Here is a 21,408-nt window from a genome sequence, read left to right on the forward strand (position 1 = left end):
TGGAAACACTTAAATGTTACATTGTGGGACCTGTGGTTTTTAACAATAAAGTTGAAAAGGTCTCATGAAAACTGACCAAGTGTGTAGGTCAAACCTGGAAGTTGAAGGTCATTATAGAAAATAGTCTCATTCAAAACAATATAAGCCCCAAAGTGGTGTCATTATCTCCTTATATTATTACATATTATTATATATCATACACCCATGGAATTCTGTTTAGAATAACTTTAGGTGTGGGCGGACAGTGTCTTGTGTGTCTTCAAGAGAAGTAATCCATGGCCATATTTGATCTGTGATGACCGAATCTCAAGAAATTTCATTCTTGAACTGCAAATTTATATTCCTAGTCTGTCGACAATACCTTGGCTGTTAACAATACAACTCCATTATTTTTATATAAAATAATTACTGAAGTCAACTGTGATGTACAAAAACCAACATCTGGATTCCATTCAGAAGGATAAAGTATTACCTTACCATCCATCACCTATTCTGTAAACATACTTATCTTAGCAGTGTGAAATTCTAATGTATCATAAATTTACAGCACAGAGTCAAATTTTAACACATCAGTGCAATTGATGAATTTGTTGAAAATCCTTGTATGGCATAGTAAAGACATACTTCTTGAAACAGCTAGAATTATTAAGCATGAAAAAATATTATGATTTAAAAACTGCTGAAATAAGTTATGTTTACAAAGTTCAACTAATTAACATCAACCTTTCAATCTTGTTCATATTCCCATTGATGTTAGTTGGATGCTATATTTACACATTGGAAGAAATGGATTCCTATCCTATTTGATACACAATCTTGTATTGTGTTATTCTATATAAGGGAGCCATATTCAGGACACTATGCATGATTGTGTGGAAAGTGGAATTTAGATTCTTGATTTAACAATCTGGGTTGCCGGCCACTTTTATGTTTATTTACTTTACCGCCATGTTTGGGCGATGGAGTGTGTTGATTCTCAGCTATTTTGCGTGGTTCTACATCCTTATTGAGTGGTGGAGCAGGTCCCACATTTTTATCTCCCTTCCCTTTCGCATTAGCTTCCATTTCTCCTGCCTGGTTAGAATCATGATTCGCTAAGTTATGATTGTCATGATTTTTGTCCATCTCATCAGCCACATTGGAGTCCTCCTTATTTGCCTTTTTTACTTTCATGTGACCACCAGGGGGAGCCACCTGGTGTCCTTGTTGTTCTGCGTCAAGGAGATCATTATTCCTATGTGGTAATGGTTGGTCTGGTCTCTGTAGAGAGTAACCAATCAGAGAGCTCTCAATCATCCTACTCTTTACTGGCAACAGTTGTCAAACTAAACATAGCCTTGTATCCACTACATCAACATTTCCTCCGAAATTTGAAGTGTAATAAAAAGTTTGGGAATGGTCAATTTTCTCAATACACATTTTTTGTAAAGAAACTATGATCAATTTTTTTTTGTTCTCCAAAGAATTCTACAATAGATATATTCAGATTGCTAAAAGACTGATTACACATTCCCTCAAGGCCTTTCATGCTCATAGATTTTCCCTCCATTTTGTTGTTTTGGTTGTTTTCCCAATCATTAGGAAGATTGTTTTCTTACAAAGATCAGAAATAAAGATATCATTATCATACATAAAGCCAGGCAGATCCTATTGTATTCCTAATATAATCATAATGTTAATAAAATTGACTGCAGACAGATGCTGCACAATGACATCAAAGAAAAAAATTATCTAGACACCACTAACCCATAAGATACACGTGTGTTAGTCTTCTAAGTTCTAACCAATGTATAGAAGGAAAATATTAGAAGTAAAATAAAAGACATAGTTAAATAAAAAGATATAAAACAAACATCTGCATAGAAATAACAAGCACATAGCACACACAAGTAGTCACATAAACAGTCAAACACAAACCATACAATAATACAATTATTGTTCATTTTGTATCACCCTCGGACATATTCTTCTAAAGTAAGATTTACGAAAATAGAAATGGAGGCAATTACATCACTTTAATATATAAACCAAAAGCAGTTAAGGATGTATGCTACATTACTCATTTCATTCTTCAGGTTTTGTTTTTGTTTTCAAATGTCATTCTTAATGATAAATATTTTAGACTTTTAAAAAAAAAATCAAATCAATATTTTTTTCAAAATTTGTTTCACGTGAGTTTGAACTCCAATTATTTGTGTAATATTGATTTTTTGTTTATCAATACTGTATGAAGTTTTATATATAGTCTACCCACTTAATTGATTTCTTTGATTTGAAACTCTTTTGTATGTCACTATCAACATGTATATAACATTTAAAACAACTTGACAGTCAGTTCCAATACAGAGACCAGAGTACATCAACAGCTACCATACATTAGGTTTAGCCACATTGACATTGCCTACCTCTCTGGGAGGTGGAATATTTTGCTGTGGATTGTCATCGACATTGGGTGGATCTACATTGTCATTAGCTGGTGGAGCAGGTCCAACTTGTTTATCTCCCTTTGGGTCAGGCTCCATTTCCCCAGCCTGGTTGGAATCAGCCTTCTTGTTTTTCATACTTTTGTCACCAAATGGATTTTTATCCATCTCACCGGCCATATTGGAATCTGGCTTTTCTACCTTGATATGCTCCCCAGGGGGAGCCACCTGATGTTGTTGTTGTTCTGCATCCAAAACAGCATTAGCATTGACATCTTGTTTTACCTTTACCTGATCTGGGTTGGCTCCAAACTTCTGTTCTCCATAATGATTCTGTAGGGTAGAGTCACCAATCAGAAAGGTTTTCTCAAAAATGGCTGCCGACTTAACGTAAATCTACTGTTAACATAGTTTTACCTTTTGATAAATATTCTATACCAATTTAGACAAACCAGTTTAGTTATATATCAACAATTAAATTCTAACATAAAGGATTTTTTTGTAAATTAAGACCCTTATCATTGATTCACCTTTCCCTTTATTTCAAGTTACTAATCTGAAATGATATTATGAACTTTTTAAGTTCATACCCTTGGAAAATCTTCATTGCTTCTGATCTCCCAGGTATATCAAACACATTTTAAAAACAAGTACAACGAAAAAACTTCAATAAAAGGTTGAAACAAAAATGTCATCACTGAATACTTCAGACAACATGCACTTCTCAAAATTGAATCCTCTACTTCGAAGATTTTCAATTCAAAATGCATTTGGATATATCTTAAAACAGCAAGAGAGGGAAAGATGACAAGATGGAACAAATCCATGAGATCATAGATAGAACAGAGGATCTAGTATCAGAAGGTTCACGACCTGTAGATAGAACAGAGGCTCTAGTATCAGAAGGTTCACGACCTGTAGATAGAACAGAGGCTCTAGTATCAGGAGGTACAGGACCTGTAGATAGAACAGAGGCTCTAGTATCAGAAGGTTCAGGACTTGTAGATAGAACAGAGGCTCTAGTATCAGGAGGTTCAGGACCTGCAGATAGAACAGAGGCTCTAGTATCAGAAGGTTCACGACCTGTAGATAGAACAGAGGCTCTAGTATCAGAAGGTTCACGACCTGTAGATAGAACAGAGGCTCTAGTATCAGAAGGTTCACGACCTGTAGATAGAACAGAGGCTCTAGTATCAGAAGGTTCAGGACCTGCAGATAGAACAGAGGCTCTAGTATCAGAAGGTTCATGACCTGTAGATAGAACAGAGGCTCTAGTATCAGAAGGTTCATGACCTGTAGATAGAACAGAGGCTCTAGTATCAGAAGGTTCACGACCTGTAGATAGAACAGAGGCTCTAGTATCAGAAGGTTCACGACCTGTAGATAGAACAGAGGTCTAGTATCAGAAGGTTCACGACCTGTAGATAGAACAGAGGTCTAGTATCAGAAGGTTCACGACCTGTAGATAGAACAGAGGCTCTAGTATCAGAAGGTTCACGACCTGTAGATAGAACAGTGGCTCTAGTATCAGAAGGTTCAGGACCTTCAGATAGAACAGAGGCTCTAGTATCAGAAGGTTCACGACCTTCAGATAGAACAGAGGCTCTAGTATCAGAAGGTTCACGACCTGTAGATAGAACAGAGGCTCTAGTATCAGGAGGTTCAGGACCTGCAGATAGAACAGAGGCTCTAGTATCAGGAGGTTCAGGACCTGCAGATAGAACAGAGTCTCTGGTATCAGAAGGTTCGTGACCTGTAGATAGAACAGAGGCTCTAGTATCAGAAGGTTCACGACCTGTAGATAGAACAGAGGCTCTAGTATCAGGAGGTACAGGACCTGTAGATAGAACAGAGGCTCTAGTATCAGAAGGTTCACGACCTGTAGATAGAACAGTGGCTCTAGTATCAGAAGGTTCACGACCTGTAGATAGAACAGAGGCTCTAGTATCAGAAGGTTCACGACCTGTAGATAGAACAGAGGCTCTAGTATCAGAAGGTTCACAACCTGTAGATAGAACAGAGGATCTAGTATCAGAAGGTTCACAACCTGTAGATAGAACAGAGGCTCTAGTATCAGGAGGTTCAGGACCTGTAGATAGAACAGAGGCTCTAGTATCAGAAGGTTCACGACCTGTAGATAGAACAGAGGCTCTAGTATCAGAAGGTTAACGACCTTCAGATAGAACAGAGTCTCTGGTATCAGAAGGTTCGTGACCTGTAGATAGAACAGTGGCTCTAGTATCAGAAGGTTCACGACCTGTAGATAGAACAGAGGCTCTAGTATCAGAAGGTTCACGACCTGTAGATAGAACAGAGGCTCTAGTATCAGAAGGTTCACGACCTGTAGATAGAACAGAGGCTCTAGTATCAGAAGGTTCACGACCTGTAGATAGAACAGAGGCTCTAGTATCAGAAGGTTCACGACCTGTAGATAGAACAGAGGCTCTAGTATCAGAAGGTTCACGACCTGTAGATAGAACAGAGGCTCTAGTATCAGAAGGTTCACGACCTGTAGATAGAACAGAGGCTCTAGTATCAGAAGGTTCACGACCTGCAGATAGAACAGAGTCTCTGGTATCAGAAGGTTCATGACCTGTAGATAGAACAGTGGCTCTGGTATCAGAAGGTTCATGACCTGTAGATAGAACAGAGGCTCTAGTATCAGAAGGTTCACGACCTGTAGATAGAACAGAGGCTCTAGTATCAGAAGGTTCACGACCTGTAGATAGAACAGAGGCTCTAGTATCAGAAGGTCCACGACCTGTAGATAGAACAGAGGCTCTAGTATCAGAAGGTTCACGACCTGTAGATAGAACAGAGGCTCTAGTATCAGGAGGTTCAGGACCTGCAGATAGAACAGAGGCTCTAGTATCAGAAGGTTAACGACCTTCAGATAGAACAGAGTCTCTGGTATCAGAAGGTTCGTGACCTGTAGATAGAACAGTGGCTCTAGTATCAGAAGGTTCACCTGTAGATAGAACAGAGGCTCTAGTATCAGGAGGTACAGGACCTGTAGATAGAACAGAGGCTCTAGTATCAGAAGGTTCAGGACTTGTAGATAGAACAGAGGCTCTAGTATCAGGAGGTTCAGGACCTGCAGATAGAACAGAGGCTCTAGTATCAGAAGGTTCACGACCTGTAGATAGAACAGAGGCTCTAGTATCAGAAGGTTCAGGACCTGCAGATAGAACAGAGGCTCTAGTATCAGAAGGTTCACGACCTGTAGATAGAACAGAGGCTCTAGTATCAGGAGGTACAGGACCTGTAGATAGAACAGAGGCTCTAGTATCAGAAGGTTCACGACCTGTAGATAGAACAGTGACTCTAGTATCAGAAGGTTCAGGACTTGTAGATAGAACAGAGGCTCTGGTATCAGAAGGTTCAGGACCTGTAGATAGAACAGAGGCTCTAGTATCAGAAGGTTCACGACCTGTAGATAGAACAGAGGCTCTAGTATCAGAAGGTTCACGACCTGCAGATAGAACAGAGGCTCTAGTATCAGAAGGTTCAGGACCTGCAGATAGAACAGAGGCTCTAGTATCAGAAGGTTCACGACCTGTAGATAGAAGAGGCTCTAGTATCAGAAGGTTCACGACCTGTAGATAGAACAGAGGCTCTAGTATCAGAAGGTTCATGACCTGTAGATAGAACAGAGGCTCTAGTATCAGAAGGTTCACGACCTGTAGATAGAACAGAGGCTCTAGTATCAGAAGGTTCAGGACCTGCAGATAGAACAGATGCTCTGGTATCAGAAGGTTCAGGACCTTCAGATAGAACAGAGGTTCTAGCATCAGAAGGATCAGGACTTGTAGATAGAACAGAGGCTCTAGTATCAGAAGGTTCAGGACTTGTAGATAGAACAGAGGCTCTAGTATCAGGAGGTTCAGGACCTGCAGATAGAACAGAGGCTCTAGTATCAGAAGGTTCAGGACTTGTAGATAGAACAGAGGCTCTAGTATCAGGAGGTTCAGGACCTGCAGATAGAACAGAGTCTCTGGTATTCAGGACCTGTAGATAGAACAGAGGCTCTAGTATCAGAAGGTTCACGACCTGCAGATAGAACAGTGGCTCTAGTATCAGAAGGTTCATGACCTGCAGATAGAACAAGTGTAATATCACACCGTTGATGAAATGTCCAGAAATCATCAATTTAGAGCAGCAGTTTAGTGACCTTAAAATTTTCAATACAAGGTCAGCATCATTCCATTTGAGGCTTTGGTATATAATTATTCCCATGACCAACATTTCAGAACAACAACACGGAGTACTTCAAATTATAAAGTGCCTGGATATACTTCTTCACCTTTTAAGCTTAACAGAGTAAAAATCAGCCAGGTAAAAAGCCAGGTAAAAATCAATTAAAGAGATACCTATTGGATGAAATCAGACTATAAAAGAGGAGATTTTAAAAGCATTCTAAGACTTATAAACAGCTGATAGACTGGGTTCAAGTGTGATGCATGCTTTGGAGTAGAATGATAATCATGAATATAAATGGTATATAAAAGGTGTATTTTGGGGGGTAAATACTAAAGAAAAATTTCCATAAAAAATCCAGATGTAAATTTTGCCACCTAGTATAGATACTTGATATGATGAAACCAGGGATCTGCTGATCAGATTAAAAAAGGGTGAATAATTGATCTATTGCACCAGCCTCTGATCATATTACACATATCTGATTGGTGTAATATGTGAATATAAAACCAAATTTCACCAGTGATTCCCTTAACACAAAAGAAATGTGAACATCAAACCAGAAGGATTTGTTAATCCACAACTGAATTATAAATATCGGAAGGTATTTGACCAGAACTGAAGACAAATAAATCTGATAAGGTTGAAAATATAAGAATCTTGAATCCTTCACTAGATTATGTGAATCCCTCACCAGACAACAAACATGTGAATCCCTCACCAGACAACAAACATGTGAATCCCTCACCAGACAACAAACATGTGAATCCCTCACCAGACAACAAACATGTGAATCCCTCACCAGACGACAAACACGTGAATCCCTCACCAGACGACAAACACGTGAATCCCTCACCAGACGACACACACGTGAATCCCTCACCAGATAACAAACATGTGAATCCCTCACCAGATGACACACATGTGAATCCTTCACCAGATAACAAACATGTGAATCCCTCACCAGATAACAAACATGTGAATCCCTCACCAGACAACAAACATGTGAATCCCTCACCAGACAACAAACATGTGAATCCCTCAACAGATAACAAACATGTGAATCCCTCACCAGATAACAAACATGTGAATCCCCTCACCAGATAACAAACATGTGAATCCCTCACCAGATAACAAACATGTGAATCCCTCACCAGACAACAAACATGTGAATCCCTCACCAGATAACAAACATGTGAATCCCTCACCAGACAACAAACATGTGAATCCCTCACCAGATAACAAACATGTGAATCCCTCACCAGACAACAAACATGTGAATCCCTCACCAGACAACAAACATGTGAATCCCTCACCAGACAACAAACATGTGAATCCCCTCACCAGATAACAAACATGTGAATCCCTCACCAGATAACAAACATGTGAATCCCTCACCAGATAACAAACATGTGAATCCTTCACCAGATAACAAACATGTGAATCCCTCACCAGATAACAAACATGTGAATCCCTCACCAGACAACAAACATGTGAATCCCTCACCAGACAACAAACATGTGAATCCCCTCACCAGATGACAAACATGTGAATCCTTCACCAGGTGACAAACACCTGAATCCTTCACCAGATAACAAACATTTGAATCCCTCACCAGATTACAAATAGTTCTGTTAATTTTCGATACTAGGATGGATTCCTAAGGAATACACAAGTCTGGTACTAGTAACGTATAAACAATAAGTATAGGTAACCGGACAACATCCAAGGAAGACCTTCATCAGGCTTATATGTTGACATGTTTCGGAATTCTAGGTATGCAGCCCTCAGAACAGTGCAACAATTCAAAATACAGGACTTATATAGTACCTCTGTCTAGCAAATACACATGTTGTTCAAATTGATGTAATAGATGATACATAGCATACAATGATGTGATCTTTTGATAAAGTCACATGAAATTTGAACATTCCTCTGAAGAAATAGTGATAATAATCTTTACCTAAAAAATCCATGATGGCCTCTGTCTGCCATTTTGTTTTTCTGTTCAGTCCAAAATAAAACAGACAAAACTAGGGACCAAGGGGAATCTACATATGAAATTTATAAAAGATCCATCCATTTCAAACAATAATTGTTTGTGGACAGACGGGAAACATCTGATAATTGTGGTCTATAATCAACAAGTAAATCTGCAACGCTCCATCAGGATACCACTTGAAATGTCACCATGTAATACCACTGTTCACCTTAGTTCTATCATTATGCATTTATCGTAAGAACCCATATGCTACTGAAAACCACTTTTCTATCATCTCTGTAATCACTGTAACAGTGGCGATGATATACTGAAATGGCATGACTACAAAATGTACAGCAGTAATACAGCATCACATTGTTATGGAACAATCCTAAGGACATATTACTGTTAATTAGGACAGAACCAACACAATACATATTCAGGCCACCAGAGAACCATTAATCCATTTTAGGGCACTACCTGGCCTCTGCCAACATAGACCACATAATACCAGAGCACTGCCATTGTAGTACCTTTGCTTGCTTCTGCCGAAATTTTAATAAAATTCCTACCACCACCTGCCATATTGCTGATTTTGTTGCTGATATTCTGACAATGTACACATAAATATTGTTAATTAGAATTTGACATTGTTATGATATTGTACTCAAAATCAATAAATTGTACAAACTCTTTCATATATACATTAGTATGTCAGTTGATGACATCATTCCCAGGACTTGTTATTAACTTCTAACTCTGAAAGTGTTGGCAGATATACCTTACATAATTTATCAACACACCTTTCACGGGTGAGATTTACGGTAAATATGCTGCAGGGTAGAGATCTACATCTTACGGTAAATATACACAGGAGAAACATATCTCTTACGGTAAATATGCTGCACAGGAGAGATATATATCATACGGTAAATATGCTGCACAGGAGAGATTTATGTCTTACGGTAAATATGCTGCACAGGAGAGATTTATGTCTTACGGTAAATATGCTGCATGGGAGAGATATATATCTTACGGTAAATATGCTGCACGGGAGAGATATATATCTTACTGTAAATATGCTGCACAGAAGTGATTTATATCATATGGTAAATATGCTGCATGGGAGAGATTTATGTCTTACAGTAAATATGCTGCATGGGAGAGATATATATCTTACGGTAAATATGCTGCACAGGAGAGATTTATATCATATGGTAAATATGCTGCATGGGAGAGATTTATATCATATGGTAAATATGCTGCAAAGGAGAGATATATATCTTACTGTAAATATGCTGCACAGAAGGGATTTATATCATATGGTAAATATGCTGCATGGGAGAGATATATATCATACGGTAAATATGCTGCATGGGAGAGATATATATCTTACGGTAAATATGCTGCACGGGAGAGATTTATATCTTACAGTAAACATGCTGGAGAGGAGAGATTTATATCTTGCAGTTAATATGCTGCACGGGAGAGATATATATCTCACGGTAAATGTGCTGCAACATCACACATCCAGGTACAACTATCACTAAAATTTCTTTTTCTTCATTTGAAATTACAGGTGTAATTATTTGGAAAGGCCCCAATAAATGTGCACGGATCGTTTGAAATTGTGGACCACTGGCTATAGAGTACTTTTTGAGAAACAAAACTAATTAAATGAAAGATCAATGTCTACATCATTAGGAAAAGTTTCATCTTTGTCTCATTTTTAAGGCAGTATATATTTATTGACATAATAACTGTAAACCTTTCATAAGGCATTACAATAACTTTTAATTTTGTAATAACCATTGATATAAATAACTGGGATATACTGTTCATAATATCGTGACTAGTAAATTTTTATGATTAAATGTCAGAGATGTTTCAGATAAATGAAAACAACCCATGAAATCAATATTTTTGATACATTAGTAATTAGTGATGAATAATAAAGACAGCTTTGTTAAACCAATGTGTAGTATGTATCACAATATTATTTCAAATATTTGAATCACTCATGGGGAATATACATTATATGCCAAACATTTGATGTCCTTTATAACTCTCACCACAAATCAATTAGTGTTAGCCTGAAAACCAAAATACTTCTGATCTGCTAACTTGCAGTCCAATAACTACTGATAACTGTTCATAGGCAGTTTTAATGGAGCCTCATCTGATCATTCCTCTTTAGATGAGTTCAAATATAATCAATAGTTAGTTGTTGTCTCTCTGATTCAAATCACATATTAAGTCTTGTTTCTTTGCTATTGGCCTTGAGTCACATACAAATGATCTTGTATCACAAGACAGTTCAAGTCAAAGTTACAACGTAAAACAAAGTTGTACGCATGCAACAGAAGTTAAGATACCTATTACTGTATGTGTCCTACAATAAGCCCAGGGAGCCAACAGATTATTTCAAACCCAGAGATGTTGTACAGGCATATATATATATATATATATTGGTAGGCTTGTAAACCAGGCAGGAGCTTATTGCTGGAGACATACATTATGCTTAGCAGATAATATTTCTGTCTTCAAGTACTGTAAAAATTGCTGAATTTTCAATTTTTCCCTACAATCAATTCTTCTTGTGTTTTTAAAAGAATGTACAGTTTGCTTATCTAACTCAGTATGGTACAAATCATCAATTTGTTTCCATACCAACTATCATATTAAACAAATGTCCTGAAAACTGAGTTAATAATAGAAGAATCTGTAATAACTTTGTGGTATAAGGAACCAATCAAAACAGTTTTTACAGATGTTGATGAATCTGTAATTACATTGTGGAAAAATGAACCAATCAAAACAGTTTTTACAGATGTTGATGACAGAACATGTCTATCATGCTGATTTAGTCGGAAAAAGTCAGTTAAAGGACAAAGAGTTAGAACTGATATTTGCTTGGTTATAAAGGCAAATAGCTCCATGCATCAATTAAAGGAGTGGTGAAAGATGCAACAAGAATACAACAGAATCCAGAATAAACATTCTTGACTAAATATGAATTTTTTTTAAACACAACTGGCCTAGATTTTAGCAACAAAATAAATTTTTTTCATCAAAGAACAATTGCAAAACAAGTTGTCCAACTTATACGAATTACTCGTCAGCTCTGATGGGAGTATGTGAGGGTTCTTAATGTGGATGGAAATCAGAGTACCCTTGGAAAACCATGTGGTCAGGCAAGTGACTTCCTTAAGTTATCACATCTATTTGAGAAATTGAACCGCGGAAAGGTGATAAAATTTTGTCACCCGACCACTACAGAGTTTATCCATCATTGAAGAAATCCTCTGTTTATCTCTAGAGACATATTCGATCCAAATCTACTGCTGACCTTTTGTTATATAATGATATAGTAATACTGATCTTTTTTTATGAATTTCACTTTGAAAGATAACCACCTCTCTCCAACTTTTAAAGATTTTTTTCTCTTTTTTTATTGCTACATACAAATTACTCGATTTTTATCAATATGTTAACATTCAAGTCTCCAAAATTTAAAGAAACACTTTATCAGAAGCTGAAGAGATCAAAGAAGAAAATAAATTATATTCAGATCTGAACATTTAACAGATCTTTCCGTTTTTAACATTAAAATGTGAACGTGCGATGACCTACCTTATCTCCTTGGCCTGCGTTCAGATCTGGGGCCTGCACTTGGTGTTGTTGCTGTTGCTGTTCCATCAAATTATCTGATATTTTTTTCCCACCTGGAATTCACAACAATAATTCAATAAAAGACATGCACAACTAGTACCCAAGGGAAACCAACTCGATATATGAAATTTGAGATAAATTTACATTTCCCATAGCGTAGTAGGCAGTAACAAACTCTATCAAATACAAATGACACAGACTTTGGAGCATCAACACCATGATTCTGTTTTATCATTGGTTTACATGTTTCCGCTCACTAGGCTAGCCGTCATCAGAACAACGGTATAAATATTTACATAGCCGAGGCTAAATTACGACTCAGCTGTGATGTAATTCTAATTGTCTTTATCACATAGTATTAACATTACAATGGTGACATTATAGATACGTTGCATTGACAGAGTTTATATGTCAATTCTGTATGCTAGAAAATGAGGCACATTCTCCTCCAATATCTGATGATAATGTTGGAAGTAACAGTATCCATAATGGTTTGATCTTCGGAGTTGGATTAAGTTGATGATTGTTTCAATTTTTGCCTTTTTTACACGTTGGTTCATGCTGGCAATTTGTATAGTACAGAAAACATGTATGTTATGTTAATGGTTCCGCTAGCTAGGCTAGCAGTCGTCAGAGCAAAGGTATAGGTATTTACATAGCTAAGATTTAAATAATGGCACTATCACAATGTACATGTTATAACAATAGTCATGTATACATGGCAATGCAGTAGCCATATAATTAGTTAGATTGACAGAATTTATATATAAGTTATGCAGGCTTGAAAATGATCCGCATCCTCGTCAAATATTATGGTGAAATGTAGGTAGTGTTGGTAGTAACCAGGATTTCTTGAGTATGATTCAGATGGTGATAGGTTCATTGTGGCTTTTTTGGGGGTTGGTGCCTTCAAGTAGTAGGTGTGGTACAAAGAATATGTTTATATTGATTGACTATGATCGTCCATATAGTATGGCGCTGTACAGTATTGGACAGTTCCAGTGTCTTGAGTTGAATTCAGTTGATGATAGGTTCATCATGGCCTTTTCAGCTCCATCTTCTATGTCATCTGTATTTACATTCCTTGATGGGTTTCTATTGAATATGGTTGGGTTCTATTGAATACTGTTTTGGCTCTATTGAATACTGTTGGACTCTATTGAATACTGTTGGTCTCTATTGAATACTGTTAGTCTCTATTGAATACTGTCGGTCTCTATTGAATACTGTTGGGCTCTATTGAATACTGTTGGGCTCTATTGAATACTGTCGGTCTCTATTGAATAATGTTGGGCTCTATTGAATACTGTTGGACTCTATTGAATACTGTTGGTCTCTATTGAATACTGTTGGACTCTATTGAATACTGTTGGTCTCTATTGAATACTGCGGGGTTATATTGTGAATACTGTGGGGCTATATTGAATACTGCGGGGCTATATTGTGAATACTGTGGGGCTATATTGAATACTGTGGGGCTCTAATGAATACTGTTAGGCTCTATTGAATACTGTTGTACTCTATAGAATACTGTTGGGTTCTATTGAATACTGTTGGGGTCTTTTGAATACTGTTGGACTCTATTGAATACTGTTGGGTTCTATTGAATACTGTGGGGCTCTATTGAATACTGTTTGGCTCTATTGGATACTGTGGGGCTCTATTGGATACCGTTGGGTTCTATTGAATACTGTGGGGCTCTATTGAATACTGTTGGTCTCTATTGAATACTGTGGGGCTCTATTGAATACTGTTCGTCTCTATTGAATACTGTTTGGCTCTATTGGATACTGTGGGGCTCTATTGGATACCGTTGGGTTCTATTGAATACTGTGGGGCTCTATTGAATACTGTTGGTCTCTATTGAATACTGTGGGGCTCTATTGAATACTGTTCGTCTCTATTGAATACTGTGGGGCTATATTGAATACTGTTGGGTTCTATTGAATACTGTTGGGCTCTATTGAATACTGTTGGGTTCTATTGAATACTGTGGGGCTCTATTGAATACTGTGGGGCTCTATTGGATACTGTGGGGCTCTATTGAATACTGTGGGGCTCTATTGGATACCGTTGGGTTCTATTGAATACTGTTGGGCTCTATTGAATAATATTGGGCTCTATTGAATACTGTTGGGCTCTATTGAATACTGTTGGGTTCTATTGAATACTGTGGGGCTCTATTGAATACTGTGGGGCTCTGTTGAATACTGCCTGGCTCTATTGAATACTGTGGGGATCTATTGAATACTGTTGGGCTCTATTGAATAATGTTGGGTATCCATGTTTGATTCCTTCATGATCTGATCGATGACCGAAGACAACCATGATAACCAACACTGACAATTCTCTTTTTCCAATCAGTCCTACCATCAAATACACACAACTTATGACCAAGAGTTACGGATTAAACCTGCAGCTATCAGCTTATCTAGTAAGTAAAACATGTTTCTCCATACATCTGCCTGATATCTTACCTACAGCTTGCTGTTGTTGCATCTCCTGAGCAACCTGTAATGATAAAAAAAAACATATAGAAATGTTTGTATTTTATTTCCTGCAGAAAGATAAATCACAAATCCTTGTGCCTCATTTCATTTAGAACCATCAATGACACGTGTGTTTGTACCAAATTTCCTTTTTAAGATGAATGACACATGTTTGTATACCTGATTCCTGTACAATTTTCCTATTTCCCATACTAAAATAAATCTCATATTTTGGGAAATTGTACAAAAATCTGTTGTTTTCAGAATAACAGTGGCCTTGACCTTTAAACCTTACAACACACTCCAAGAAATTATTTATAATTACGTAACAAAGCACTCTATGAAATCAGTCAAACATAACTTGACATATCATCCTGAAATACATTTTTATTTGATGAAAACATAAACATAAACATAAATCTTTTATGAAAACATATTTATAATCCTACCTGATTATGCTGAGCAGCTAAGTTGTCTCCCCCTACATTATGATGATCTCCCACTATTGGGTTGTTCCCCATAAATAATCCCTTATTTTGTAGCTGTCCTTGGACTGGTTGAAATTGAAGGTTTTGTTGGACCTGTTGCTGATTAAGTAGTGGTTTGTTTTGTTGAAGTAGCCCTTGTTGTTGTTGGGGTTGTAACCCCTGTTGCTGTTGTAATAGTCCCTGCTGCGGCTGTTGTTGTCCTTGGAGTTGTCCCCCTTGCTGTTGTGCTTGCTCCAGTTGTTTTTGAGCTTGAGCTAGCTGTAGATTCTGTTGTTTAACCTGCTCCTAAAAGTAAACACAAACTCACATTTCAGGATTTAACATTCTAGAAAAAAAATTCTAATTACATTTGTGGTAAAATGATTTCATAAAAAAGATTTGACAATCTTTATACATTGTAACACTACATCAATCAAACATTTCCTATATGTTCTAGCAAAATTATTCTCATAAGTGTACATTTCAACTTTACCACCTTAAAAGCTACTGCTGTATTCCTTTTTATGGGGTTGCTTGTGCCTTCTATAGACACAGGAGTTAAAATCACAAAGAAATAAATAATTACAAAATTACCTTGTTATTACATCTATGACATTATAGTTATAGTCCCACTGGTTAATACCTAGTATAAAGCTGTGATCATTTAAATTTCATTTTTTACCAATGAATCCCAACAGAATTTTTTTGTTAATTTAGGTTGCACAAGATGAGGTAAAATGAACAATAGAAGTGAGAATAAATGCTTACTAATTGGTTTGTTTGCTTTAGATTCTGATTTTGAAATTTTGGTCCTGATTTTTATAGCTGCAGTACTTTTACAAACAAACACTTGTATTTATCCTGCAATATGCCAAGTCAGGGAATACACCTAAACATCTGTCTGGGACATGCCTGATGAGTATTTAAGCATTTAATGTGAACTTCTTTTAGAGAAAGGGATTTTACATTGGTAGGTAACAGGAATATCCACGAAAAGCCATGTCGTCAAGCAGGTACCCCTTAAGTTTTCATATCCATTTGGGGAATCAAATTGATGAAACAGGATGTAAGGTGTGAGTGCTAACACTCTGCTATCATTTGTTGGCTTTTTCACAGCATTGCTGTTTGCATAATCCAGGATAAATATTTAAGCTCCCGTCTGATTATATTTGCCTTATTTGGTATTTAATGTTGAAAATCAATGATGAGATATTATACAGGTATTATTTCTAACTCTTGCCAATTCTTTCAAAAAAGCATAATATATATTGATTAACTTGTTTAGCTACAAATATACACACATGTATGATATACCTAACACAGAAATCTAAGGTGCGTCATTTGCATTTACACTGCAAGCGAGGATATTTGTACAACAAAAACATGCATTCCTAAAATCACCTATTATCCATAAAGGTTGACAAATGCAAGAAAGATCGCTTGCAAACATAGAACATAAATATATAAGAAACATTTCAATGCATATAATTTTACTTTATCTAAACTAAGAATTTACTGGTCAAAAATGTCAAGATTCGTCATCAGTCAGGGGGTCATCAACAAAGTCAACATCAGTCAGAGGGTCATCAACAAAGTCACCATCAGTCAGGGGTCATCAACAAAGACAACATCAGTCAGGGAGTCATCAACAAAGTCAGCATCAGTCAGGGGGTCATCAACATCAGTTAGGGGGTCATCAACAAAGTCAACATCAGTCAGAGGGTCATTAACAAAGTCAACAAAGTCAACATCAGTCAGGGGGTCATCAACAGTCAACATCAGTCAGGGGGCATCAACAAAGTCAACATCAGTCAGAGGGTTATCAATAAAGTCAACATCAGTCAGAGGATTATAAACAAAGTCAGCATCAGTCAGGAGGTCATCAACAAAGTCAACATCAGTCAGAGGGTCATTAACATCAGTCAGGGGGTCATCAACAAAGGGGGTCATCAACAAAGTCAGCATCAGTCAGGGGGTCATCAACATCAGTCAGGTCGTCAACAAAGTCAACATCAGTCAGGGGTTATCAACATCAGTCATGGGGTCATCAACATCAGTCAGGGGTCATCAGTTAAGTCAACATTAGTCAGGGGGTGTTAAACTCATGCTGTTATGAATTTCTTTTAACTTGTTAGATCTTGTATTTATTAACATGTTGACAGATAGTGTTGGGGACAAGCTACATAAACTTAGTACTCTACTGACATGTGCAACAACTGCCTTTGATATTTCATCAGCACAAAAAAGTATGACCAAAGAAAGAAGACAAACACAATTGAGATTCTTCGTATCACGATAATGGCCTTGAGATAATTTATTTACCATTCTAATAGCTGTGTGTGAAACAAAGCTATATATATATTTGTGTTTGTTCAAAACAACTTAATTGCTTTTTTCTTTCAAACTAAAATGAAACACCATGATAGTAAATCCATACAACACTCAAAAAATTATCCGAATACAACATTGTCAAAAACAAATTATTAATACAACACACACACAAAAAGAAGAGAAAAAAAAAAGAAAAAATAAACAAAAACAAAACTGAAAAAGCCAACTCATGAAAACAAATATAACCACTGAAAATGAAAGCCAATCTGACTAAAAATAAATCATTATACATCATGTGATGCATATTGAAGGTCTATATCACCTTTATATCAGATTCAAACAAAGCAGACATACTTGGTGCATATTTCTTAGGTTACTATGAACCAACCTTTTCATAAAAATTGAATTCGAAAAGTTTCATCTTCACATGTAAAGCTAATAGTGTTAAGTGTTGAAATCATATCGAAATATTAAGATGAATTCCAGCTGATTTTCATGTTTGAGCATAAAAAGTCTGCTTTTCAAATTCTAAGGCCTCTTTATCAAAATCAATATACTGTGTTTTATATCTGCTAACCTGACGGACCCGTTAGCCTTTTAACTTTATTTAAGGAAGGGCTATTTTTAATTATTATATTCTGTTTATTTATTTACAGAATCAAAGGAGTTCCAAACTGAATTTATTTGCAGAAGCAAAGCATTTCCAAACCAGTATGCTTTACAATGAATTAGAAGATACACACTGACATAGCAATATATAATAAGTATGGAATTGATATATAATGCATATTCTGTATTGATACTGACAAGCTGAAATCAAAGAGGAAGATTTCCGCATGATGTTTCAATGATTAGTCACTTTCATCAGACAAATGACCAGTGTAAAGCATACTAGCACTGATGACTAGGAGCATCATACATCTATGACCAAGTATTAAATCACAGCCAAATCAACTACAGTACATTAAATACTTTTTTCTATAACATTGTTACCATTTTACCAAGCTATTTCTATCTTAGTATACAAAAGAATATAGTACAGCTGAATTAACAAGGGTCATCTGAGACTGGTTATGTTTCCCGATTGGAACAAAATTGAAGTTTCTCCTACTTCTTGAGATATATCTAACAAGTAAGTTTCATGTTGATACCTCTCATAGTTTTAGTGTAATGCTCCAGACAAAATTTAAGTATGAAAAATAACAAAGGGCAATAACTCCTAAATTATGCAAAAGAGATTGATGGTTCTGGTGCACTGCACTTCTCCTCGTTGAAATCTATCTACCTATGAAGTTTATGTTGATATCTCTTATAGGTTTTGTATTTTGCTCGAGACAAAATTATGATGGACAGATGGAAAAAAATGGTGACTAATATTCTCTCCCTTCGGGGAGCATAAAAACTGTTTGATTCCTCACTGTCTCTACATTTTCATCTTTACACTTCATATGTCAGTGCTAGTACACATCACACTGACAATTTATCTGGTGATTATACAGTGATCAAAATAGCATGCTCAAATATTTTACTGGTTGTGTTATATGAACTTCTATTCTATTGACATCACCAAGCTGCAGAAAATGTTCCAAAATAACAGACTGTGCTATCTACCTTGTCTTCATATCTTTAACAGATATTTCACCTTTTAGTTGATACACTGAGATACACTTAATATCATGATCCATACATCAGTGTAAAATGTGATATTAAGTGGATAATGACATTAACAGTAGTTCATGATCCCAATATTGTATGTGTTTAAACTTTTCATACTCTTAAATTGTAAATATAATTAATTACCATCGCATTAATTTTCATGGCTACTTCTTGATTTTCATGTACTATTATCAAGAGTCTGGTTCTATAGAGAACTATATATATGCCTTTTCCAAAGGATTTCAATATGTTAAGAGTCCACAACTGTAAGTCATATTTGACCTATAGCCAAGTGATGTAGAGACAGCTGTTATAATTTGGACTTAGCTACATATTATACAATAGAATTAGAATTACAGATATATTAGAAGAACTTGATATTTTTTTTAAAGTTTTTAATCAACCATACTACTCCCTAATTAGTACCTATTATTGAAAGTTCAGAATATTGCATTGAAAAATGCCATGCATGTAAAGTATTAATCTTATAAATTCATTAATCAGTAATTCAGCCAGAATCCACCTTAATGACAGCCAAAGATTGAACAAAAAAGTGTCTATAATAATATGTGTTTGTATCAAAATTGCACCTTTTCTGTTTCCAGAGTTTTCAATCGGTGTTGTAACTGTGCAATCACAGTCTGTTCTGAGTAGAATTTATCCTGTAAAATAACATGTTCGTTAAAGGCTATATAAATGTATATTTTATTTCTATCATTATCCTTTTCTTCAAACTGCAAGCAACCAGCAATTTTTACCCTGTGAACAAAAACAAATGTTAAGTATTCATGCTAAGTGATCTCATCACATCTCAATAAATATCAATATGCCCAAATGTATTACTTGTATAACCGATATATTTACAAATGTAGGTCGCACAAGCCTAATTAATGATTCGGCTCAAGAATCCACATTTCTGGATTATATAACTCACTGCAAGAAATATTTGACCAATATTTGTTTTTTGGCACCTTGAAATTTCTGGGGTTGAAATCACTTGCAATAAGTGATTGCTTGGAATTGCAAAGATCATTGATGATCGTGACTTTGAAATTCAGAGGATGGCTTTTTGATAATTAATGACGGCTTTTTGATATTTTTCATCGATATTTACATGGACAAATGACCTTCAGATTTCCATGTTGACTTCCCAGTTTTCCAAATGACATCCCACACCACCTCATGCACGCACATTCGTAAATACATATCTTGGTAGTAATACATTTTGTATACATGCACTGACAAACATTATGGTGGTTCTTCAGAACCTGTAATGAAAGTGTTATCCCATGCTGTCCCTGTACCATTACACCGGTCTCAAAACCATCTGTACACCTTGCAGGCCTCATGTGCATCTAATTTGTTACATATCTATGTGATCATAGTATAATGATAATGGAAAGAGAAAGTAGAACCTGATATTGTTGCATCTGCTGTTGAACAAACTGAAAGTTGTTTTCATACCGGAAGACTGTTTGCTGTAGAAAATACACAATCATTATCAATCTGTTTTATTCTGACTTAAATGAGAATATTAACATCCTGCACACAACACACAAATTATCACTTGTAATAAGCTGTGATTTATCTCAAGTTTGATATATCTGGATATTTTCCACTAAAAAAAAAAATAATAATTAAAAATAATGAGACATTCCTCATATAAATCATATTAAATATTCCAATTAATATGTTTATCCTCAAATAAGCCACTGCCCCTAGTGTCAAAGAGACCAAGTTAAAGTTTGGGGAGGGCTTTCTTACCAATGATTTTCTTACTATATTAAAATTGATGATTCTGCTAAAATAAAGAAGGGGCATTATTCCTGGGCAGGGGCTTATTTGCAGATTAGCATGGTAATTGTCATTTTTCTGTGGACTTGTACATTGATTAATAACTGTATGTGCATTCTGAAAAGTATTCATCAAAGACCAGTCACGGAACAGGTGTGTGGGCTAAAATGTGAAATACATCCTTACATATTACTACCAAAGTTAGAATGACATTTAGCATTTTACCTCTGGGATATTTTAAACAACACCATAACAAATTTCCTTTTTATAACTTTTAAATTCTAGTTGCCCCCCACCTCTCCCCCCCCCCCAAATGCAGCATGTCAAAATGAATTTATCATGTTAAATTTACAAGGTGCTTGATCCTGATTGAAATATACAGCTACAACAAAAGTTCC

General features: G+C 36.1%; 1 protein-coding gene across 1 annotated transcript in view; it reads right to left on the reverse strand.

Annotated features, from left to right (window-relative positions):
- Positions 1 to 762: 762 nt before the first annotated feature.
- The window catches only part of LOC132562407 (Golgi integral membrane protein 4-like), a 36,059-nt gene continuing 15,413 nt past the window's right edge, over positions 763 to 21,408 (reverse strand). Inside the window, exons 6-10 of the mRNA XM_060227148.1 lie at positions 15,212 to 15,535; positions 14,751 to 14,784; positions 12,235 to 12,326; positions 2,406 to 2,756; positions 763 to 1,260 (exon numbers count right to left, since the gene is read on the reverse strand). Coding sequence (XP_060083131.1) covers positions 859 to 1,260; positions 2,406 to 2,756; positions 12,235 to 12,326; positions 14,751 to 14,784; positions 15,212 to 15,535 — 1,203 coding nt within the window. The 3' untranslated portion in view covers positions 763 to 858. The remainder of the gene's footprint in view (positions 1,261 to 2,405; positions 2,757 to 12,234; positions 12,327 to 14,750; positions 14,785 to 15,211; positions 15,536 to 21,408) is intronic.

The sequence above is a fragment of the Ylistrum balloti genome, unplaced genomic scaffold, assembly GCF_031769215.1.
Source record: "Ylistrum balloti isolate Yb309-2 unplaced genomic scaffold, AGI_CSIRO_Ybal_v1 Utg371412, whole genome shotgun sequence".
NCBI lineage: Eukaryota > Metazoa > Mollusca > Bivalvia > Pectinida > Pectinidae > Ylistrum > Ylistrum balloti.